Here is a 26,319-nt window from a genome sequence, read left to right on the forward strand (position 1 = left end):
GTAAGATGACTATAGTCAAGGGGAAAGAAGGGAATCTCATTCTATATTTCTACCACTAAATAAAATCCTCCTATAAATACTAGACAGATGTGATAAGCTCATGTTGTGTTTGGTGGCATAACCTTCCTACAGTAAGAAGGTCTCTTTGAAATACAGGAAAAGACAAAACACTTCCAGCTTTAATTATTGCTGCTTCCCTATACTATGTTGTGAATTTTTATTGTAATTTCTAAACAAAATATTATCTAAAATATCTAATTTCATCATATTCTTGACTTCCTGTTAGTGATTTACACACATCTTTTCTGAAAAACTTATTACTAAATGTTATCAGGGAGAGTGAAAAGAGGAAAGGAAGAAAAACAGAGAGAAGAATTAATAGAAAAAGTACTTAAAATACAGTGAGAAGAAAACATGGTAGTTATCAAAAAATGAAATAAAATAAATGGAAGAGCAGGCAACCCACTTTCCGGTCCCCCTTCTGTCTCTCTTAGGCAGAAGCTTTCTTTCTCCAAATAAATTTTTCCTACTCTTAACCTCCGTTGTTCCTAGAATTAATTCTTCGATTTTATAGAACATGAACTCCCATTTTGGATATCTAGCAGGTTTGGGATTCATATCTCTTCCCCCTATATCATTTTGGAGGTCTTCCACCGAGATTACTGGTCAGAGGTAAGTGTTTGCTTTTGTTCCATAGGTTCTAACTTTGGTCTTTGTGCTTCATAGGTTGTTACTATTAATTTCATAAGCTCTGACTATTTGTTTCATAGATTCTGGTTTCTGTTTCATAAATTCTGGCCTTTTCTGTTTTGAAAGTGTCTTAATTTCAGTTGTGTAATTTCAATTTGTTTTTCTTATGCATTGTCTTTTGTTAAAATTATGTTTTATTCTTGTTTTGCATGTGTTGCATTTGGACTTAGTTGCCTACAAATGTTGTAAAATGGGTCTCTTATGATATCATCTCAGATAAAGACAGTTCAGGCTTTTATCTGTTCCTTATAGAATGCCAAACAGTGGTTACTCTGCCAGCTAGCAATTGCCTTTAGGGCAGCTGCCACTCTCAAAGCAGAGGACAGGTTTCTCCAGTTGCCCTCTGGTGAATCCCCACTCCCATTGAGACCAGTGGTGAGTGGAATGTTGACCAGATAAGCAATTGGGTTCCTTTCGGAGGCATCTCTCTGATGCATGGAACTAGCAGAAACTGAGGTGACAACTGAGGAGTCACGGCCAGGGCTACTCTCTGGCAGATACCCAAAGGTCCCTCAGAAGAAACTAGCTCCCGACAGCCCCTTCAGGTAATCAGCAGAAAATCTCCACATCTTGTCCCTATTTGGACTCCTCAGTGAGGTGAAAGGGAAACTCTGTCAGTGATCGTCAGATATCCTCTGTCTCAGAGTGATCTGAAACAATGCTGTCAGAGCCCTTTCTTAAGCCTCTATTAAGAGTTGAGCTACAGGTTTGGACTGCTTTCTCTACTAGTAAGACCTCTAGAAAAATGTAGAAAATAAATCTTTGATAGATTAAAAACTACCTGAACTTTCTCTACCCTTCCTAGTCATGGTCTTCATCATTTATGTGTGTAGGGGAGAAAAATGCCTTTTTAGATAGGTTGTGGACTTTGGTAATTTGACAGTGGACTTATAGAGTGCTATATGGTGATTTTTGGATGTTTAACCAGTTTGAGCTTTATCTGGACCTTTTCTCTCTGCTAGTGAGTTGAAAACTCCCCTTAAACTTTTCTCCAACATGTTGGGAGTTCATTTGAGAATGCCTTGTAGTCAGATCATTCCTCCTTCCAGAAAGTCAGACTAAGGCAACTTGCAACAACTGTTTTGTCTTACACTAGGGAAAATAGTAATCAGTAACTTGCCTTTGTGTTCTTACTCCTTGACTAGAATACGGGACTATTTTAGCAAGTCTTTCTCTTCATTCATGCAGGCATAGGAAGTAGATAAGAGTGCCTTTACTATGTCGAGTGTGGCTGCTAGAAAGACTTTTGAGTTTCAAATACTTAGTGAATTTTAAATGGACCTTAAAGGAGTAGCCTTGTCTTGCTGCTAATAAAAGTTGCCTAAATGACTGGATAGACAACAGAAATTTCTCAGAGCTTTCTCTGCCCAAGGGCCCAGGACAGAATCTCTGACTTACCATCTCTGGAGTTGATCTCTTTAGCAGGAAAAGTGACCTATTTGACTGTTGACCTATTCCCCTCTCTCTCTCAAGAAACTAGAAAGCAGAGGTTTAAATCTCTTGCTTTGCTAGCAATACTTCCTTCTCTAAACATGACTGTTATGGGTGAAGTCAATTGTAACTTGCACTTTAAGAGTACCTACTGGAGTGAGGATATGAGTTACCTGAGGAAGATAAGATCGAGTGCTGGTAAAGGGTAGATAGTTCAGTCTGGTTTTATTTTCTGGTTCTCTCTCCAAAGGGTAGCTACCTACCCTGGAGTGGTATAAACCTTGGGGGACATGCTGGGGATGCCCTAGGGGGCACAGCAATCAAGCAGAGACTTATGGGATGCCATATTTCTTTCTCTTGTTTCAGGTTAGGAGCTCCATATCTGAACCTTTTACTCCTTTGGAATGTATTAAGGAACAATTTAATATTTCTCTACACCTGCGTGTGGTGTGCCTACCTCCTAAAGCCAAATACACAGAGGAAAGTACTGTGATGCTATCTCACAATTAGAATTATACTGTTAAGAGAGAAAAAATGGTCAAATCTTTTTATGTTGATTTTCTTTAGATTAAGTAATTCTTGCTTGTGTTCAAATATAAATGTAGGACATAAAAAAATGACAGACAGCTCACCCTTTAGACATTTCGTACCTCCAAGCCTGAGACTATGCCTCACCCTAGAGTTTCTAGGCCAGCTATAATTAATCTCTCGATGAGGCTGTATCCATCCTTAGCTAAGGGAGTAAATGGCAAATATGGGACTACCTGTGTTCATGTGTCTTTTTCTCACAGTAATCTTAGCTCAAATGAGACTTAAAAGTTTCCAGATGACCCTGATATGTACATTGAGGTCTTTAGAGGACTTACTCAGACCTATGAACTAGATTAGAAAGATGTAATGTTGCTCTTAAATCAAACATTGATATCTAATGAGAGACAAGTAGTATTACAAGCTGCTACTACATCTAGAGACAAATATCTTAATTTTGGAAGCTCAAAAGACAGGCAGCCAGGGGAACAACTGGTTCCTACTGGAACACAAGTAGTTCCTACACAAGAGCCCCACTGGCCTGCCAATCAGATAGGAGATTAAATAGAAGACATTTTCAGGCATGTATTCTTAAAGGTCTAAGAACTAAATCCTTTAATTATTTTAAATTGTCAACTATTTATCAGGAAAAATAGGCCATCTCTACATCCTGATTTGATAAAAGGAAATACTATAGTTTTTCTCATGTCACAGTCTTGCAATATGTAGATGGTATGCTGTTACATGCCAGCTCAGAAGAACTTTCTATCCAAGATATCTGCTCTGCTGAATTTTCTAACAGACAGGAGTTATCATGTTTCTAGATCTAAGGCCCAGTTTTGCAGCCTTGGGGTAAAATATTTAGGCCTTATTATATCTAAGGAAACCCAAAGACTGGGGGAAGAAAGAATTAAACCAATTCTTTCCTTTCCACAGCCCAAGACTCTAAAACAGCTAAGGAGATTCCTAAATATTACAGGCTTTTGTTGCCTTTAGATAGCAGATATAGTGAGATTGTGTGACCCCCCTCGATCAGGTTATTAAAAAACCCCAAAAGACAGATACCCACATTTTAACCTGGGAACCTGGTTCCAAGACCTTATTCCAGAAGCTCAAACAAGCACTTTAGGTGCCTACTTATAGGACACCGTTTCAGTTTGTATGTTAATAAAAGGTGAGACATGGTGTTGGGAGTGTTTCTACAACATCAGGAAGCTACTCAATATCCTGTAGAGTATTTCAATCATCAATTAGATATTATAGATTCAGAGTAATTCATTAAAAGGGTAAGCCCTAAATAACATAGTTAGAATACTTTCATTCTCTTTCAAGAGGCAAAAAGCAGCCATTTGGGTTCTTTGCTTATTGATTTGATTTTTCTGGCAATTCAGTTGGAGTCAATTATAGCTTTTGTCTCTGGAGACAAGTTTTGTTAAGGATTGCAGATCCACTCTGGAAAACCTCCTGATCTTAACTGTCCTTCTACACCTGAGATGGTTAAAATTTAGTTCTTGAGCCATAGTTTAAGGCACTGTTCTGTCCCTTCTCCACGGCCTTGCTCCTGAGAAATAACGCAGTTTGATTCAAGGCACTTCCCTCCTCTGTGGCTGCTGGATTTCAAGACAAAGCTTCCAGAATGGTGAGTTTCCTCTCCCTGGAATCCTTCCAGAGTGAAGCTGACCTTCATTTATCATTGGACCATATAGAAAACTGGTCTAGGTTTAATCCTGAAACTCTCAAAAGATAAATGTAAAAATTTTAGTCCAGATTTATCTGTCTTTCAGCCCTCAGGCAAAATTAGAGAATGGTAAGAACAGCTAACCTGACTCTGGCCACTTCCTTGCACTTCTAGTCTGTACCTCTAGGCACTGGATGAGATAAAGTCTAAGGAATGCCTTAGATAGGGCACAGAACAAGAGGAACAGACTGGGATGCCTTCTTTGCCTTTGTTTCTTTTCAAAATGAAAAAAAAAAAAACTGTCGTAGGTAGACATCTGCAGCACAGCAGGTTGGAGCCTTGTCAGGCCTTCTTCTCTTACTGCTTGGAATTCATACTTAGCTCCAAAGAGTGTCACCTAGTCTCTTCTACATGCAGACCTGGCCTGAGTGGACCCCACTGGAGAGAGATAAAATTACCTTTAATGGTGTGTCCCTTTAGAGGGAACAATTACATGTGGCTATCAAACAACTATGGTTATCAAAACAATTATAAGAGGCCTGTATAGCTGGGTATTCCAGTCAGATAAACTGTCAGCTTAGGGCCCATTTTAAAACCATTTTTACTTTCACAGATGTAGCAGATTATTATTCCTTTTGATTCTTATTACAAGAGATCTCTGTTAATTGATCTACAAAGTTCTGACTAGTCTGTTTTATAGTTATAAATCCAAAAATTATAAAAGTTATTATAATTCAACTTGGCCAAATACATCTGAGTACACTCTGGTTTATAAACAAGTTGTCTTACGTGTGTATGTGTCTGTCTGTTCAATTTGTTATAACACATACAGCTGTTTTGTTCGAGAATTTTTTCTTTCGGCATTTTCAATTTTTTAAGACTTTTGCCTGTAACTCAAGTTGGCTTATAAATGTCACTAAAGACATGCTTCCCCCAGGTTGTCAGATTATCCAAATAATGTCAACTGGTTTTCAAAAATAATGTGTTAATTGTTATGATCTGGTTCTCATAGGTCATCTAAAAATTTATTAAGATAATTAAATAAAGACTTTTGGGCTTAGTAAAATTATGGGGCAGGACTCCCCTTGGTAAATAAAGGAGAGGCTGCCTGGAAAAAAATTTATTCCAGCCTTTGTTCACAAAGGTGAGCCCAATAATTTCCACAGCCTTGTGGAAAATACATCACTAAACATATCATTGTGATAGGTATACATTGGTCATGGGCTAAGTTTTCTGTGAAACAACAATAAGGTTTTATTTAAAATGTTCTTGGTATAAACCAAAATTAAATGACAAGGGGTTTCATATAATTGATATTCATTGTTATTTCATGGTGTACCTAAATATGCCTTCTGGGTGTACAGGTCTTCTAAGATATTGTTTATGGTAATGATCTTTTTTGACTCAAATATCTGCCTTTCTCTTACACTCCAGCTACTTGTGATAAGAGGTACAAGTCAAGCCAGCATGAGAAAACCAGTCAAATTATAGTTATCTTAAAAACTTATGCAATATATGTTATATGCATCACCACTAAGGGATGCTCAGTCACCAAACAGTTGAAACAATGTCACACTAAAATTAGAGGCTAGACATTATGAACTCCTAAGATACATTTATAGGCCAATCTATATGTTCTCTTTAGTGGCATCCTATTAAAGGATAACAAATAAGAGTTTTCTTTGTGTAATGTAATGTCTTATGATCAGATGAAGGTGTTTGACTGAAAGACTATTCCTTACTAAGGTAGACAAGTGCTACAAGGACAATGTCATCATGATTGTCATGCTAAAATACTATGTGTGACTCTTGATCTTAAGTTTCTCTATAATATATAACTGTTGTCTGTTAATATTCCACAAAGATTCAACTACTAAAACAACCATGTTTGGTAAAAAATAGCAGCCCTCTAGCTGTGCATTATACTTCAAAAGTGCTTGATGTCTCAACTATTATAATAGTTAAGCTCACTGCTCCTACTGAAATACTTATGTCACCGATCTTCTCTTCTGGGTGTTCAACAACTAAAGTTTAGAGGTCAAAACTAGAAAGGTAACTGGGCTATGAGGAAAGTCAACATTTTTGCCCTGGCCCCTCAAGGTCAACCAAGACCCAGGACACAAAAGAACCTTTCCTACAGGATCCTCACATCTTTGGTAAGTTACTCAACCTCCTGAGCAGGGAGAATGCTGGGCACCAGAGGACAAATGTACCATGTGCCGAAGGAGAGTCACCAAGAGGGAAAAATCTCCCATGCTTTCACTGAAAGTAACATGGTCAAGCAAGGCCATGTGACTCATCCTGACAGTTGACACTGACAGAAGAGCTGAGAGACTCTATGCATGGTTCCAAAGCAATACCTGAGGAGACTTAACTGACCTTGATAGATAGCAAGAGGTTCATACTGATTGACAGGTCTCACTTTAACTTGGTCTTAAATACCCAGCAGAAAAGAATTACCAAAAGAGGTATAAAATAATGCCATAGTAATAAAGGTAGATATAAAAGGGAGCTCTAGTCACTGACCCCTTCTGGCAATTTCTAGCTACATGAGTGATGGGTCTCCCACTACCTCAGCAGCTATTATGGAGAGTAGCTGCCCTCTTCCTATGGTGCCTTGCCCCCTCTCCTGTGTGATGTCATGCCAAGATGGTTGCTCCCACCAAAGAACAAACCCTTCTTCCCAGCATGCCCCTGGTCCCACCTAAAGAGTAGCCTAATACTCACTCACCTCCTACCATCTAGTGATGTCACCGGCTCCTCCACTCCCTGATCACTACCTCACTCAAGCCCACCTCAGCCCCTACAAGCCCCACCCCAGTCTCTATAAAAGACTCTCCCTGCCCCAGCCATGCTGCTTTTGTCTCTCCTTTGTTCAGAGACAGCTTGGCAGATCTATTCCCCTAATAAAGGTTTGTTGTGGCCTGGTCTTGTCTTGGTTTTCAGCCCTTTTACCTGACAATGAGTAGCTGATCACAGTTATGGATCATTGGGAAAAAACTATGGTAGAATCTGTAAGAGCTCAGCTAGAGTTTTAAATTTCTTAAATGAAATTTGTTCTTCAAATTGTCTCTTATCTTCTTACAGCTAAAATTAGAGGGATTTATGACAAAGTATCAGACATACATACACAACCTTCATCAATGAAAGAATGTAAGTGCTGGCAGGTTAAAAGCACTATTTCAATTCCTAAGTGTGACTTTCTCCCCAACCTGCCCTCTCATTCTAGTGTGCTCATGCTTAGATTACACATGCTCTATTTCTTAAAAGTTTTGTTTATTCTTGCTTAGAGGCTGCCAAACTCCAAGCAGTCATACAAATGGAACCAATGATAAATGTGCTAGATTTCTTTTACCTGGATCCACCAGATCGACCTTGTAAACAGCTTATAACTGCTAAACTATATAATAGGACTTCTATGTTGGGATTCTGAAGTCCTCTGGACCTTCTCCTTATCCTCTTTGTGGCAGGCTATTACTAGTTCCTCCCAGTGGAAACCCTTGTTGGCTATATTCATAGCAATCCTGCTGACCTTATAATTTGGTCTATATATTAACTGTTTCTTTGGCTTTGTCTCCTCCAGACTCAAAACTATATGGCTACCAAAATGACAATGCCTGGCTCCTACTGAGGGCCTTTAGATAGACTCTCTGTACAGTAACTCTAACTGCTGATGACAACTATGACCCTCTTCAGTTCAAAGTAGCTAGAACGGTCTTTGCCCTTTGCCTTCTCACAGAAGTTAGAGGTACTTCTTCAGAGGGGGGAATATTGCAGATAGGTAAGTTAATTAGATATCTTCCATGCACTTAGAGGGGACCAGCCCTTCAGGAGCCAACACAGCAAGGAGCTAACATGGAGGACAATCAAGACACATTCACAGAAGGCCAGAATTGTAAAAGGAGAGAAACTGCTCACCCTTGTGCTTCCCCTGGGAATAAATAGCAGTGATTGATATTCTAAATAGGTATCAATCACCTGGGTAAGGGGTCAAGGTCTTAACCCAGCCTCTCCAGTAAATATCCCTGACTCTCACCCTTACTGAAAATCCTTGTATGCTTGCTACAGGACTTGCTCCCCTATTTGACCCCCATTTAATCAGTATTATCTGGATGACTGTACTTGTAATCTTATTGGTTGGTCTTAGTTTTGTCCCACCACATACCCACCTTGTAAATTTCCACTGGGTCTTATAGTTTTGTCCCACTTTGTACCCGCCTCACCACATGGCTTTGCTGTATAAAATATCTTTGAACCATGGGGTGGGTGGGCAACCCACTTTCTGGTCCCCCTTCTGTCTCTCTTGAGCAGAAGCTTTCTTTCTCCCAATAAATTTTTCCTATTCTTAAAAAAAAAAAAAGAAATGGAAGAGGCAGGAAATGTCAGGTTGAAGGCTTCGCATAGAAATTTAGGCATTCTATCTTGCTTCAATATTATATTCTAATTAAAAATATGGATTTCTGGGAAATTTTGATCCTCCAAATAATACAGTACCATTTTAGCTTACCTCATATTTTTCTAGGAATTTCATGGGAACACTACGAAGTTACATGTATGTCCATCCACACATATATCAGGGCAAATTAACTCAAACTCACACTGGAGAGTCCTCACTGCAGTGAAGTTTGAAAACATAAACAGAAGTGTTTATTCCAAATATTACCTAAACTCACAAAAGTCAGGCATTTTTAGTATCAAAGCACCTCCAATTTAACTGATTTGCAGTTTATTTTCAAAAGAAAATTTGCCTATTTCTTTGGGTTTGTAAGACCAAGGGCCTTACCAAAGGATCCGAGGAGCTGACTGCAGTGAAGAACACCCAGGAAGGAACACACTGGACAAGTTGGAAAGTAAAACAGACCTTTATTAGTCTGGCCAGACGGCACTCCCAAAGCAAAGTAGCTTAGAGAGGCAACTGGCTCAGAGCCCGAGGCTGTTTTTATAGGGGGTTGCAGGGGAAGTTAGCAAGAGAAAAAAGAATGTTGATGGTCAAAAGATGTTTGCAGATTGTCTTACAGATAGGTGTGTCCGGAACATCAGAACGTCGGTTTCGGACAAACAAGGAGTCAAGTAATTCACTTAGGAACTCTATGTTTGTTACAGATTTTATCTAGTGTCCCAGAACTAACAAGCACATTTTAACCATTAACTCACAATCAGTCACTCTGTTGGGGCTGGAGGAGCTTTTATGGTTACAGAGTTATGTGGTCCCACATGTTCACAATGCACTTCTGAAAACAGCACTGTTCTTCCACGTTATTTCAATATTATTGGCATTCCGCTAGAAAATAACCCTTCCTTACCCCCACTTTGTAAACAAATTCTTTCAACTTATTTTTTGTTGTTGTTCTTTTTCTTATTTCTAGGAGGTTTCTTTGAATTAACATGAATACAAAAACTACAAGTATTTAGGGGCAAACATTTTAAAAGTATCTAGAAAGTTGAACAGGGTTTGAAAGTATGTTTATTTTAAAAATCATCTAGGATTCACTGTAATAAATGCCAAGGTTTGAATCACTTCAGCTCTGTCTTACCCTCCAAAAATACTTGTGTGCTACTTATTTACTGAACATTACGTTTGCTTTTTCAGAAGGTGAAGCTTAGGTAAATGTGAGCATTGTCTGTCTCTAAGTCTGGCAAGCTAACAATGAAGGACCCATCATCATGTGGCAACACTTCTAAAACCATGACTTGCTTTATCTCATACGGTCTTCAAAGCAACATGACAAGGTCTCCACTGATTTTCCTTATTGGGTCCATGAGGAAATGGACATCAAAAGAGATGAACTAACTGACTCTACATACGTTAGGAAAAAAATAATAATAATCTTTGTTCACATTTATGTTTGGAAGCATTATTTACAATATACTCAGGGGCTGGGGATTTAGCTCAGTGCTGCTTCTGCCTGCCTTGCAGGTGCAAGGTCCCAAGTTTGATCTCCGGTACCAAAAAAAACACAACAATACACTCATTTTATGGTACATACAGGAGATCCAGGCTCATAACCATCTTCTCTCTGTGTCTTTATTATAATTTCAAATCTTTCACAGCGTGAAGCTGTCAAGGGCCACAATATGCTTTCTACTACTTTATAATGAATGTTATTGGAGTCTTGTAACTGCCACAGCATGTTCTGCAAATGTTATTAAGCAGATGCAAGTATTATTGTGGCTTTGGTTATTAGGTCTGTAATTAGGCTAAGTGCAAGAGTTTTACCTCTATTTTTCAAGTAGCAAATTTCTGTGGCCTCTGGAGGTGGCTGGCATGTAATAGAAGACCTGTGACTATTGGGGTAGAGCTGCCAGAGGTTATTGTTTTTTCAAGGCCAACCACAAATTTCATAAAGCGAATTTATGTTTATATTGCAACATTTTTATAAGCTCAAATGCATGTATCTAGCCCTTTGTGATTTTTATGTATCCGGGGAGAAGGAGGCATAATAATAATGCTAATAATATTCTTCAGCAATTCTATTTCTAGCATCTTGATAATATGACATTAATTATAAAGGAAAATTATTCCATGTTTTGTGGAATTGTTGGCTCTGTATAAATGCTTTATTAATAGTTTTCTTCACATCTAAAACCAAAACTTTTTCTGTCTGTGAATAAATATGTACATTGTCCTTTTCTCTTTATCCAATCTGTCAATTTGTATGTATAATTTTTACTATCCTCTTGTTACTTCTTTTTGAGAAATTTTATACTAAAATAAAGCTGTGATTTTAAGAACCTAGAAGATTCCATTTTTACCCCAATTATACAAATTTCTGCTTGCTCATGACACATTTACATAAGCCTAGTAAGTAGGAAGAAATAAATTTGACCTTTAGTACACTTTTATGTACCGCACAATTATTATAATTATTTTATGATTTTAAACCACATCTACTTTCTGAGTTTGCAGTTTCTTATATAACAACTTCAGAAAGAATGATACAAGTTCATGACATGGCTAGGGATATAGCTCAGTGGTAGAGCACTTGGCTAACAAGTGTAGGTCAGTGGTGGAGTGCTTGCCTAGCATGTAAGAAGGCCTGGGTTTGATCCACAGCACCAAAAACAAATGAACAAACAAAAATTAAATAGAACAATAACAATAACAGCAAAAAACCAAGAAAATAAAATGTACCAATGAAAAACAACAAAATGTTATTAAATATTAATATCAATCTGTTAACTTAATATCAATCCAACTTTTTTCCAGAAGTTCCTAGTAAACAGGATAAAAAAGGGTACCTGTATGTGCCTTGCAATAAACAAATGAACACACTATTAAATAAAAACTTCAGAAAGTTATTGTTTTAAACAAAGCTCCTAGTAGTCCTCAACATCCCTGACTAAATACCAAAATGGAGTTGCTTAGCTCAAGTTCCAGGTCACCAGGCTGAAACTTAGCTGAGAAGTCATGGTTAGAGAGATAACCCAGTTTCTCAAACATGATGGTTTCAATTGCCAAGACAGTCAACCTCCCTCTGCCTTAATCCTTCCACTGGAAAAAAGTACCCTAAAGTAACCAGATGTTAGCCAATCTATTTCTTTGTCCCCAATTTGCAAGGAAATAACTTTGAAATGAACAACCTATTTTCTCTTTCTTGTTTCTGCTTTTTTAACCTCTTTTTATGTCTATAATGCCAATCTTTTCTGCATAACACACTGGAATACTTATTCCATTTTATGGAAGAGTTATCCAATTCTAGAATAAAAGATAATGTTAATTATGATCTTTAAATTATTATAATTTGTTCTTTAGTGCACACATACACCACATATATAAAAACTTTCTGAATCTTTTCCTATTAAAGCAAGCAGTAAATTGATTTATAAATTTGATTTAAAGACCATTTTCCTAATACATACAGTTTTCCAAGTAAAGAAATTTGAAAGATGATAATTATTGAAGTAAAAAATAAATGACACAGGAGCAGTGGTGCATGACTTTAATTCATACTACTCAGACATTAAGGCAGGAGGCCAGCCTGGGCAACTCAGCAAAACCTTATATCAAAATAAAATTTTTACAAGGGCTATGGGTATAGCTCAGTGGTAGAGTGCTATACACAAAGCCCTGGATTCAATCCCCATGTACTACCAAAGAAAGAAAGAAAGAAAGAAAGAAAGAAAGAAAGAAAGAAAGAAAGAAAGAAAGAAAGAAAGAGAGAGATACATGTGTATTTGTATGAGTGTGTGTGTATCTCAAGCTTTTAAAATATCATTTATAGGGGCTGGGGATTTAGCTCTGTGGCACTGCCTGCTTCACAAGCACAAGGTCCTGAGTTTGATCCCCAGTACCAAAATGAATGAATAAGTAAATAAAATATTGCTTATAATTCACTTTTGCAGACATGGGAAATTCATATTCTATAACTAAATCTAAATATAGTAGGAATATTTTCTCTGATAAATTATGAATTGTAGAAAAAAATCCATGTACCTTAACATGGTACATGTATGATCACTTAATCCATGTAAGATCACTTTTGTTCACTGAAAGTATTACAAATGAAAGGTGAGCGTGCACTTCCCATATAAGTTTTGAGACTTTCAGATGTTACATATGTTTTATTGAGTTTCATGTCTACGCAACATACTTTGTCTATTTCAAAAACAATTTTCTTTTATATCTCATTATATTTTTGGAATAAACCTTGTGCAATTTAAACAATATCACATTCAAAGACAAAGATAAGCAGAACTAAATGAAGTTTGTCCCACATGTGTGGAATTTGTTTCTAGTTCCTGGTAGAGAGCTCCTAAAACCTACAGGTTGTCTTTCATGTATCTAACAAACCGTCTTAGCTAACATGCAAGTTTATATTACCCTTGAAAGTCTCAGGGTGGGGCTGCTAACTAGAAAGATAGCAATTACAAAGTGGGAAATGTCAGCCTTGCCCACAACCTTCTGGGCTGGGAGCAGGGCTGGAATTTGAGCTCTGTCAACCAATAACAAATGTTGATGGATTTGTGGGAAAAAAAGGAACCCTTCTCCACTGTTGATGGGAGTGTAGACTGGTAAAACCACTGTGGAAATTGGTATGGAGCTACCTCAAAAAACTAGAATTAGAGGTTCCATTTGACTCAGCTCTTCCCCTGCTAGGTGTCTTCCCCCCAAATTAAAAGAATCATACCACAGTGATATATGTGCACCCATGTTTATAGTGGCACAGCTAAAACTTGGAAACAGCCTGATTGCCCATCAGCTGGTCACTGGATAAAGAAAATATGTTTTTTTAAAAAATAAAATGGAGTACTACTCACCCATAAAGAATGAGAAATTAGACATTTATAGCTAAATGGATGCACATTGAGCCATACTCTTAAGTGAAATAAATAAGACACACATGTGTAAATACAGAATCATTTCTCTGGTGTGAGAAACTAAAAGTGTAAATGAGGATCAAAATGTATGAGAGATAATGTGACATAAGAAAGAAAGATCCAAAGGGGAAGGGGAAGGGGACATGGGAGAGGTAGGGGAAAGGAAAGAAGGGAAAGGAAAAAATATGAGAAAAGGAAGAAACAAAAAGTCTTTGCAAATAGGTAGGGGTGGAGGGGTTGAAGGGAGGACAGGGGAATGGGGAAAAAATAAGAACAAAAATATATCATGTAAAGGTACAAATTCCCAATGATGAATGTTATCGTTCTGTATACCTAAAATGTACCAATAAACTTAATGAATAAAAAAAGAAGTCTTGCGCAATGAGATGGAGAGAGCTTCTGAGATGCAGAACAGATCTATATGCTGAGGGGGTGGCATGCGTAAGAGGACATGTAAGGACACTCCATGCTTGTCACCCCTTCCCACATGACCTTGCTGTCTGCCTGTCTTCCATTAGCCATTGCTGAGTTGTATCCTTTATTAGAAAGTGGTCAGTGTGAGTGATGTGTTTCCTTGAGTTCTGTGAGATGCTATAGCAAATTATCAAACTGAAGGAGATGATCACCAGAATCAATGTACAGACGGTCACTTAAAAGTATGAATGGTTCTAGGGACCTGTGATAGGTGTGGTACAGAAGAGAAGTCCAGAGAAGCTGCCCCTTAAGTGCAGATAGTGAACGATTCTGGGCAGTTAGTGTCAGATCTGAATTGTAGGACATTCTCTTTTGGTGCCCAGAATTGGTTGCTGGTTTTGGAAAACACTCCAGTACATGTATTATATGACTTTTTATGAATTTTGAAAGACAGACAAAAACTCTTAAAGGTAAGGTACATATATTTTTCTTTCCATATTAAGAAAGTATATTCCTTTTATTTTTCTCAACAAACTGAATATTTATAGTCCTTTCTACTTTTTTCATTGTAGTTGATAATGAGAGGTGACTGTTTTGAAATTACTATTATCTCTATGTCACATGCATATGTTTATTGGGCAGGAAAACAGATGCACATTTTATAAGTTCCAATAGAGCTATAAACTTTTAAACAGTCAAAGGAAATCTTTCTTCAGGGTTTATTGGCTTCATAAATAAATTTCACTAATTAATATCACCTTAGTTTCCTGGCCTGTATATAAATATCCTAACTCCTCTTTAGAGGATGATAAATATTAACTACAAAATAGCAGGATTGGATTAGAATGCAGTTTATGTTTTAAAAGCAAACCTTGTAAACATGAAAAAATTTCAGAGCTAAAAAAATTATATATCCTGAGGTCAAATTAATCAAACATGCTTTTCAGTTTTTTCATTTGCTTACATGTTAGTTATTTGAATGAGCAAAATTGATTTTCAAAACTGAACACAAATGACAGTTTTTATGAAAAAACTACTTACACACTTTTAAGTGCAATCCAGTGTTTGCTATTCAAGTGGATTTTTTTTTTTTTTTTAACCAGAATGTACACTCAAGGTAATTCTGACATCTAGATCAAGTGCTCTGAAAAACAACCTGTATGCAGGAAATCCTCAATTTTGGCTTTTACTGGGCCAAAGATTCTCTCCCTGGATTCCAGATTCAAGAATCCAGAGCTGCACAGACTTACTTTGGGACTTCATATAGAAGTCCCTCACTCAGCTCCTACACAACAACTTTCATGTGCTACCCCCAAAATACTACATTACCAAATTTTTTTTATTCATTAAGTTTATTGGTACATTTATGTATACATTATGATCACATTCATCATTGAGAATTTGTACCTGTACATGATATATCTTGGTTCTTATTTTTCCCATTCCTCTCCCTTCTCTTCAACCCCTCCACCCCTCCCTATTTACAAAAACTTTGTTTCCCTTTTTTCCTTCTTTTCTCATTTTTTTTCCCTTCTTGCTTTTCCTCTGTCCCATTTCTTCAATAATGGAACTAATTCTGAAATATAGAGATTTATATTTAATTGTTTAATGTGCTATTATTTCTGTGCCATAGAATATAGCGTTTTTAGTATAGTGTAATGATTACTCAACAATAACTGATAGGAAATAGAACTGGTTTTGGCTTGTAGAAAAGTTTTTTGGAATAAGTAATATATTTTTGTGATTTATAAATACATATGTATAATGTGTATGGATGCATTAAAAAAGAATGTGTTCTTTGTGCAGAAAGTGGGGCTTGCTGTAAGGAGGTCCCATTGGGCTTCTGTGTGGGTATCCCCCCAACCCCAGTCTGCTGAGGTAAGACTTTAAATTGTCTACGTAGCACAGAGACTTGTCCTGTCTTCTGTATGAGTTCTGGTAACTAAATTACAGTCCATTTATTTGACTTTTTTTTCCTACTGTGGTATATGTTATGGACTGAGTCATGGCTCTCCAAATTTATAAGTTGATGTCCTAGTTCCCTAGTCAATATATTTGGAGATAGCATCTATAAATGGGTAATTATGATTAAATGAATTTATAATAGTGAAGCCTTAATCTGGTAAGGCTTATTTTATTCTAAGATGAGAAAAGGAAATCAGAGGTCTCTTTTCCCCCTTCCATATACAAAAGACAGGCCACATGAGGACATAATGAGAAGATGGCCACGTACAAGCCCGGAAGATAGCCCTCCCCAGAAACTAATTGAATGGCATCTTGGCCACAAATGTCTAGCCTCCATAGCTGTGAGAAAATGGACATTTCTTATTTAAGCCATCCAGTCTATGGTTCATATTATGTTATCCTGATGTGACAAATACAGCTTACATATCATCCTTACTATGGACCTGTTTATGCCTTCTGCTGATAATAACCTTACTCACCCTGGTGTCGGAGAATTCTTCAGGAAGCATGGTATGGTAAGAGAATCTAGCATTTTACCTACATTTTACACAGACTCTCCACAAAACTCTCTGATTTTATTTCTATCTTTACCTTCACTTTTAGAAGTGTTTAATTTGAGTAATTCCCAAGGTTTAAAGGATCTGAAAGGAAAAGCAGGTAACTTTATTTTTTGCTATTAGGAGATTATGATTTGATTTACTTTTTATTTTTATTTATTTATTTATTTATTTATTTGGTATCAGAGATAGAACTTGGGTCCTTGTGCTTGTGCAGCAAGTGGTGAAACCACTGAACTAAATCTCAGGCCCTTTATTTTATTTTATTTTTTCATTTTTTATTTTTTTATTTTTTGGTACCAGGGATTGAACTTGGGTCCTTGTGCTTGCAAGGCAAGTGGCAGAACCACTGAGCTAAATCCCCAGCCCTATTTTTATTTTTTATATGAAAGTTTCTACTGGGCTTTTTCTTACTGATACTTATGTTAATGGGCGATGTTATGCCTGGTGGTAACTCCTCAGGAAAGAGATTAAGGTCAGATGAATTTGTTCCTCTATGGGCTTCTGCTCATCTTCCCTCAGAGTGAGTCAATAGCAGCTGTAGTATTAGGGTCTCTTCTCAAGTTCAGATTATGTTTCTTTCTCAGCTGCTTATTGGCCAGATGTTTTCAGTTTAAAATATTCTTCATGGTACTTTGGTGGACTGTTGGCTTTTTCAGTTCCTTTTCTAAGTAGTGTTTTCTGTACTAAACATCCCTACATGGATTCAGTTTGCCTCTAATTCCAGGGGCTTGTGGTAAGTTGTGATTCACCACCAATTCTTCCTGGGCACCTTCAACCCCACCTCTGTCCTACTCTGGCTGATCCTCAAGTCAAGCTTGGGTTTCATTCTTGCTTTGGTTCTATTCCTTTCTATCCACCTATAATTTTCTTTCTTTTGGAATGAGAATGTTCATCCTGTGCCATTGTATATCAGCAATATGTAACTTTCCTTTTGATTTTTACATATCATCAGAACTAAGAGTTTGCCATGAGTCTCAGAGAACACTTTGGCATTGTATTTTTCAGCAATTCTGAAACTTCTAAAACTTTGGTGACTTTTAGATGTGGACTAAACACATTTTAGATAAATAGGTTGGCAAGAGTCTTTTGGGGTCCTGGTGTAGAATGTCATGGTTCGGATCTAGAATGTCCCCCAAAAGCCTCATGTGTTTAGAGGTAGGGCATTTAGAAGGTAATTGGATCACAGAGGCAAAATATACTATTAGGAGGTGGGGCTTGGTGATTGGGAGTGTGACCTGGAAGGGCATATCTCCCTCCCTAGTTCCTCCCTTCTCTTTCTGATTCCTGGCAACCTTAATATGAACAATTTTCCTCTGACAGATCCTTCCATCATGTCCTGTCTACCTTGGAATCAATCAACTATGCAATGAATATTATAGAAACCATGAACAAAATTGAAGCTCTTCTCCTTTAAGTTGTGGTTGTCAAGTATTTTTTCCCAGTGGTAAAAATGAATAAAATGGTGTTTTACACTTCTACATGTAGAGTTATTGTTTATCATGTAGTGATATTATAGAAAATTCATTTAAATTGATTTTGTAAAATTTGTTTATATATTAAAAAAAGGTACATGCTTTTCACATGCGGGGTAAATATTATTTTTAAATTATTCAAGAAAAAATAATAGGTATCTTTTAGTTTTATACCAAATGACCTGGCTATGTTGATGCTGTGACATATCTAGATGTCTACCAGAGCCTCCTGTGTTCATAGATGGGGCTTTTGGGAGGTGGCTGTATCTATGGTGTGTGATTATGGATTAAGGGTGTGTGTGATAACTAAAGGGTTAAGAATAGTTCGGGGTGTGGATAATGGAAGCCCCACACTGGGTGTGAGTGGCACACACATAGCCTGGATGGGATGAAAGGGAAAGGAAGGCTCATTGCTTTCTGGTTTGTTGCTTCATTCTAACTCTGCCATGGACTGTTTGTCCCCTGCCATGCCTTTCTGCCATGCCTCCCTTCCTTGGAGCCAGCTGACTATGGACTGAAACCTCCAAACTATGAATTAAAATAAACCTTTCCTCCTTTAACTTGTGAGTGTCAGGTATTTTGTCTCAGCAATGAGAAAAGTGACTAAGATAGTCCATTATAGCAACCTTTAAATGAAGAAATCTATGTTAAAAATATGGATTAAAATAGAAAAGCAGGATATTATTCAATAAGACTTTGTCTTTATTTCTTATGCTTGTAACTAGTAATATCTTTACAATTCTATTGGGGAAAAAATTCAGTGCATTTTGTACTTACCTACAATGTCCTTCATAAGGCCTACAATACTCTCATCTCCTATAATCCAAGGACGTTTTCCTACATCATGACCATAGGCTCCTCTGAAATTGAAAAAGAACATAAACATTTCTTAACTGTGTGTGTGTGTGTGTGTTTCTGTATGCATGTGTGGCTGTGTGTATGTGTTGTCAGATATTAGCTTTGGCAAGTAGTCATTTCTATGTGGGTTTTTGTAATATTTAAGTAACTATATAAACATTGCTATTTTAAAAACAAGAAGTAATTCTCAGAAAGCCCATTTTATAACTTGACTTTTTATTTCATTTTTGTTGGAGGACGGATGGGATTGCTCATACTACTTTATTATTTTGCTATATTTTAAAGTCTAAGATGTTATTATTTTCCTTTATTATTTTCTCTTTTATTTCAAAAATTTGAAGAATATTCGACACTTTTATACTTGTAACATACTTTTATACTTTGTATCTAAACAAAAAAGTTATGTGCTACTTTTTTAGGCTAGAGACCAAATGATTATAAATTAAATTTTAAAATGTTTCTACATTCTTTATGTCAAATAGTTGTGTATAAAATGTGACTCTACTCATAATGACATTTTAAGGAAAATAATAAGCTTAGTTATAGTTAAATCCAACACAACACATTGCTACTTGCTAGCAATTCATCTCTTATACTCCATTTATATGTATTATGCTAGCAAATATTCTAGTGAACATATGGAAAAACACAAATGTATCAGAATACTTTAAGTCTCAAGAAGTTTCCATTAAGTGAGAAAGAAAAATGCACTTGACAAACATGAAAGAAACTGAAACAAAGAAAAAAGGGAAGTCCAAGTGCCTTGCATGCTATTATGTACTTGTATCTTATACATCTCTGAATTAGATTGTCCTCAGGCCAAACCTTTGCAGGTTTCGAAGAGAGGAATGTGCTTATTCCTTTTTTAATGCAAGCCTGTGTTTAAATACACCGAAATTTAGTAAACCAGCAGTAGTGGGCTGGCACAGCTGCTTCAAAAAGGGAGAGGAGACTGGAGTATTGGAGAAAGGAAATCAGCCTTTGCAGATTTTCATGATATAAATTCTCCTGACATGGAATTTCATGCTACCAACAAAATTCTGAATGTTGAACAATTGGCTTTCACCACTTAGTACAAACCAGCTGCCTGTCTCTGTCGGTATGAGACCATACTTATTAGATGCTAATAGGGCTTAACTCCACATTTGTAAAAGCAAATGAATGACAATATGTATCTTAAAGGGTCACCATAAAAAAATAAATGAAGTAACATATAAAAGGCACATATCCCTTTGCTGTGACTTCTTTCCTAATGAAAATCTAATACTAAAATTCCCTTCATCAGCATGTGGTGCATGACAATTTTTAAACTAATATTTCCATTACCATATAAACTAACATGAAGGAAGACCATTTTCATGCAGAATAAACATGGTCTGCTAAGAAGGAAGGGAGAAGGGCAATTATTGGTTATTATTATTAAATAGCCTGTAGCTTGCCTTTTCCTTGACTTCCAATATAAATGCTAAGACAAAAATCATTATCATTAAATGGTAGTTAAAGGCAGATACTTGGATCCTTTTTTATTTTAACCACATAGAGCTCCATGGCCCTTGCTGATAGATAGCACAATACATCTTATTACACTGAGGTAGTAAAATTCTACATTCTGCCTCAGAAAATTTACATCTCAGAACATGATGCCACCTACTCCTTACTTTGGTAGATACATGGCAATAATCTTTAAAGATTCATTACTTCCTGTACAGTTTGGCATTTCCCTCCCTTTAAAAAATCACATATCAAGTCTGCTTCCTCATTTTGTCAGCCTGCTAGCCTGTAGTAGTGAAATGCATTTAAAAAGCGTTATCCAGATAAACTTGAAGTAAAGTGGCCTGTCATTAGAAAGAGTTGATGTAGATTAAACTGCAGTTCTAAACATATGTATTAGAGTTAAGTAAAATGTTATATTACTCTCTTTCAAAGCTGCTTAAAGTAGTTGTTGCATAGCTACAATCTTCTTTTACAAATGCTGGAAAAGAGAAAAGAGAGCATGAGAGAGTTAATTTATTACTACAGCATAAATCATTCCCATGCGTGGTGTGTTCTCTAAGATGTGTATGAGCAATATTTGCTCATGAAATTAGATTGCAGGATATAAAAGCTAATTGTGAAGTTAATAGAAACTTGGATGCTCTTTACAATAAGGCCATGTTTGAACCATCTTCCAAAATGAAAAGTTGCCCTACCTTTAGGGAACTTTCCACTCATGAGTAAATAAATAAATTTTCACAGCCTTCCTTAATGATATCACAAACTTTTCCCATTAATTTATGATTAAGCAAGATAGGTGTTGGCAGGTCTTTGTAACATGTCATAACATGTATTTTCTTATACTTTCTTTCCATGCAGATTTTTTAAAAAGAAAGGCTTATGTTGAGTAAGACTAGTGCAGGGGTATTGAGGAAAATCATTCCATGCTTCCTCAGTGTTACATCCACACACACACATTGGTTGAAAAGTAAGTCACTGTCTGTCAAATGGTTTATTTGCATCTGATACAGAATTCAGTGGGCTATTTTCCTGTCTAAACAATCCTACCTAAACTGTCATTCTTCTTATAAGATTCCTATGGAGACACAGAAGTAGCAAGTGTTTACTCTTATGAAAAAAAGAGAACATCATTTATCTAGCAGATTTAACAATTCAGGTGATTTAAATACTGTCATTTCATCTCAAAGCCATAATATCTATTTCTCAAATTATAATGTGCCCTTTAGGACTGATCATTGTGATTGTTAAGCTATGCTATTCTCTTTTAAATAATACAGGCCATTAGTAAATAATTAATGTATAATATTCCTCACAAATTATTTAAGCTTATAGCATACTGATTTTAGCAGACCTACAGGGTTAAAGTATATTATTGCCTTTTGTTATTATAGTACCATTTTGCTAATAATTATTATAAATCAAATAGGTACAATCACTTTAAATGTTTTCTATTTCAGAAAGCAAAATTATCGAAATGTTTTTATTTCCCAAAACAAATGTATTGTTCACAGCAAATTATTAATCAGCTGTAGAAACTCAAGTTTAAAATGAAGTTTCAGAATAGTAATAACCATTGTAAAACAGGCACAGAGGTAAGTGTACCTAAGGAATCTGAACTTTCCTTATCAAATGGAATTTTAGAAGAAATCATTCGCATCCTGCAATTGTTTGTGTGTGTCTCTTCAAAATTCATAAGTTGAAATTTAATCAACAATGTGAGGGTATTAAGAAGTGAGAGCTTTGGGCAGTGACTTAGGGTTATTCCCTCATGAATAGGAATAACATCCTCATAAAGAGGTGGGATGAAGGTGTTTTCTCCTCTGCTATGGAAAAACAGAGCAAGAAATTCCATCTTGGAAGCAGAAAGCTGCCTTCATCAGACATCAAATGAATCTACTGAACTCTTGGTCTTGCAGAATAGTGACAAAATAATTTTCTGACTCATAAATTATTCAGTCAGGTATTTTGTTAGAGCAGAAGGAACAGACTAAATCAAGTCCATATATACATATGTACTTCTGTGATTTTTTTTTTTTTTTTCTGGTACCAGGAATCAAACTCAGATCCTTGAGCTTGCAGGGCAAGCAGCGAAACCACTGAGTTAAATTGTGGGCCCACATATGTACTTCTAGACTTGACTTTCCTTTAATGAAAGTAATCAGGATGGTGGCCATATAAATCACATGGACAAGCTGCCTTATGACCAGAAATAAACTGTTGGCAAGTTTGATAAACACAATAGGCCATAAACAGGAAGAAAATGACAACCATGACCAAATGGCATTTCCTATTTTATAGGCACTGGATGACCAGAATCTTGACATCCCTGAGTGATATCTTATTTTGTCAAAGCATGCTAACCTTTAATGATATTGTTAGAATTATACATTTTTACTTTGTTTTCCAATCCAACAACTAACTTCAAGATGCATTAGACTGTTTAGTAGATGTGTAGCTGTGGTTGACTCATCATCTTCCACTGGCCAGGACGAGGAAACCCTAGCTTGACTTGAGGATCAGCCAGAGTAGGACAGAAGTGGGGTTGAAGGCACCCAAGAAGAATTGGTGATGAATCACAACTTACCACAAGTCCCTGGACTTAGAGGCAAACTGAATCCATGTAGGGATGTTTAGTACAGAAAACACTACTCAGAAAAGGAACTGAAAAAGCCAACAGTCCACCAAAGTACCATGAAGAATATTTTAAACTGAAAACATCTGGCCAATAAGCAGCTGAGAAAGAAACATAATCTGAACTTGAGAAGAGACCCTAAAACTATAGCTGCTGTTGACTCACTCTGAGGGAAGATGAGCAGAAGCCCATAGAGGAACAAATTCATCTGACCTTAATCTCTTTCCTGAGGAGTTACCACCAGGCATAACATCGCCCATTAACATAAGCATCAGTATGAAAAAGCCCAGTAGAAACTTTCATATTTTCCCATGGAAATCCTAAAACTATTTCCTTAAGCTGGTATGTAAATCCTGTCTCTGGCTATTTGGTGTCACTCCTTGTAGAGTTCTACCTGCCTGTGAAATGAACTTTCCTCCTGTTAATGTTTCCTCCTCTCAATGTTTCCTCCCATTAATGTCTGTTGTCAGTTAATATTTAAGCTCTCCCAAGTCCTAACTTAGTGGAGGGAAAGAATTCTTCCAAACAGATACTTAGGTGGAAAGTCCAGCAGTGGGATTTTAAATTATATATTTTGAAGTAAAAAAATCATAACAGACATGGACTTTGGGGATCAAAGGTAGAGGTGAGGCAAAAGAGAATAGTAATAAAATTATGCATCTCAAACACCACTGATATTTAGAAGGGAGCTGAACGATGATAGTGGCTGGATTACTATACCTTTAAGGAAGAAGCCAAAGTAAAACAAAGCAATTTTGTGGTTGATATCTTTTGTTCAGAAAAAATATTTATTAGTTTACATTGTCTGAAGCATGAAAATGAAGCTCCTTTCTGAAGCATTTATCTAATGTAAACTAGCTAGGAAGATTTAATTGAAACTAAGCAGTGTCTATTTTCATAAGGTAGAATATAAAAACAAGGTAGAATATAAGAACAATAAATGATATGACAGAGAAGCACTTTCTGGAGATATAATGTTAATGTCTTGAAAAATAATCAACCATTTCCTTACTAATACATAATCTCAAGGATATGAATAGAATATCAGGGCAGCATCTTCTTTAAATGTCTCAAGAATAAAAATGCACAGCCTTACCGAATGAATATCCAAGAGGCAAGGACACTCTCTAAAGTTCAAATTCATTCAATCTAATTGTCTGCTCTCTCTTACATTAAGGCCAAAAATGAATATCAACCATTTTTATTAACTATGACCCTCATTTATTAAATACTAAAACCTGTTAGTGCAAAATACTTCAAAATGGGGTGATATGTATTTTGCAATTTTATGCATAAAAGTTATGCAGATAAAGTTATAACAGTCTCAATAAATTATATGAATTTCTGTCAACTCTTGCATTAATTTGAGAACTTTCATTCTTAGCCATGAATACTAAGAACTCTGCAGTATGATCTAATAGGGTAGTAATCATTACCACAATAAGTGTAAACTATAATGAACAGGCATTGTTACAAAGACAGAGCACTGGCATGGAGAATGAAGAAAGACTGAGAAATTATTATGAGTTTCTATGAGAGCCAGATATTTTGCCTCCAAAATTTTTATTTGATTTGGTTTCATGTTTCTGAAATTTTGTTTCCTGACCTTCAGGTTTGACTAAGCTCCATACTGATTTTTCAATGTCAAATGACCAGAAAATATTTTCAAATATTTTTACTTATTTAAAATAGGAACATAATACAATTTAAATATTTAAAACATTTCTAGTTTCAACTTTATCAGTTATTACTGGGGAAAGGCATAAAATACATAATATTAGGTTATTTTCTTTCAGGGATTTGTAATATAGCTAAGAATATAAAACTAAAGAAAATAGATACCTCTAAACTGGCTCCCCAAGAAAAGATAGTGAAAAGTTAGATAACCAGTGCACACAGTGAGATAGAACTAATAAGTTCCAGCATTCTGGAAAAGAGTGGGAAGGCCATAGTTTACAATAACTGTTGTATATTTTATGAATAACAAAGAGCCACTCAGTGGCTCAAACACAAACTAATAAAAAAGAGATAAAAATAGTAATTATTCTGAATTGATTTGTACATGTTACATACATGCATTAAAATCTTATATCACCCCCCCAAATTACTTGGAATTATTATATATTAATAAAAAAACTTTACAATGTTTAAGGACATGAAAATGTTAAGGAACAAAGCTGTGACATTTGGGAGGCATGATCAATGAAGCTGTGAAGGTTAGACTTAGGATGAGGGTTAAGAGAGAGGGAGTGTGTGATAAGGTTCAGAGTCAGAAGAGTAAAAGCAAAAAAAAGAAGATGGAGGGAAAATGGTCCTGATTCTACTCCACTAAGCTGAAATGGAGCACCTTTCTGTCTATCACAGTCCTTGGGGAGAGAAGTGCGTCTAAATCACCCAACCTTTTTCCTTCTTAACAAGCTTTATTTCTCACTTATAAAAATGAATAAAAAGCAGAAAATAAATAAATAATAAGTGTTGATTAAAAAAGAAAGATCAGGAAAAAATGAAAAATCTAAATATTGTCTCAGTGTTATTCATTAAAGAAAAAAATGAAATGACTGTATATGATGTAGATGTGTCAACATAGGGGAAAGATTCAAACCTTTAAAATTTTCTAAGTTTTTACTTCTCACTAATTTGCCAGATGTCCTAATTCTGATCCTCAATTGATTCATCAAAATGTGTATTGAATATTAAGACCCCTAAAATTTCTTTCTGGTTTAAGGTCATAGGTTTCTGTCATATATGTTTCAAAATATTGGCAACATAGTATTATTTTTTTAAAATTCTTAGATGAGATTGTAGAATTTAAAATAATACTGCACTTACATTTTGGCCCACTTATCTAATTCTTCTTCAAGATATGTTTTAACCATTTTTGGTTGAAGGCCAAGAGAATGTCCCAAGAAGTAGATGGCATCATCATTCTTATTCACTAAAGATAAATCAACTGAAACAGAAAAAAGTCCAAAAAAATCTTATTGAATTAATTAATCCTTTCATTTGGTATTATTAATACAGTACAAACAGTTAATATAATTAACTCCAAGAAAGCCAATAAATAACCTACAATTACTCTCCAATGAAACATCAGGTTCTCCAAAAAGTAATTAACCTTTTGTATTTACATATTAAAAAAATTTAATTCTATACAGGTACTTGCAGGGATATTTCACATTTATTGGGCTATGTGACAAAAGACTGAATTAACAATTTCTC

The 26,319-nt window shown here is 36.0% G+C and overlaps 1 protein-coding gene across 4 annotated transcripts in view; it reads right to left on the bottom strand.

The window, feature by feature from the left end:
- Positions 1–26,319, bottom strand: part of Kynu (kynureninase) — a 123,625-nt gene that overhangs the window by 80,336 nt on the left and 16,970 nt on the right. For all 4 annotated transcript variants that reach the window (XM_004836128.4, XM_004836127.4, XM_004836129.4 and 1 more), the window contains 2 exons: positions 25,930–26,050; positions 18,894–18,976 (listed from right to left, as the gene is read on the bottom strand). In XM_004836128.4, the coding sequence (XP_004836185.2) occupies positions 18,894–18,976; positions 25,930–26,050 (204 nt within the window). The remainder of the gene's footprint in view (positions 1–18,893; positions 18,977–25,929; positions 26,051–26,319) is intronic.

The sequence above is a fragment of the Heterocephalus glaber genome, unplaced genomic scaffold (assembly GCF_053883595.1).
Source record: "Heterocephalus glaber isolate CG9 unplaced genomic scaffold, H.glaber_assembly_v1.0 deba00000347, whole genome shotgun sequence".
NCBI classification, from domain to species: Eukaryota; Metazoa; Chordata; class Mammalia; order Rodentia; family Bathyergidae; genus Heterocephalus; species Heterocephalus glaber.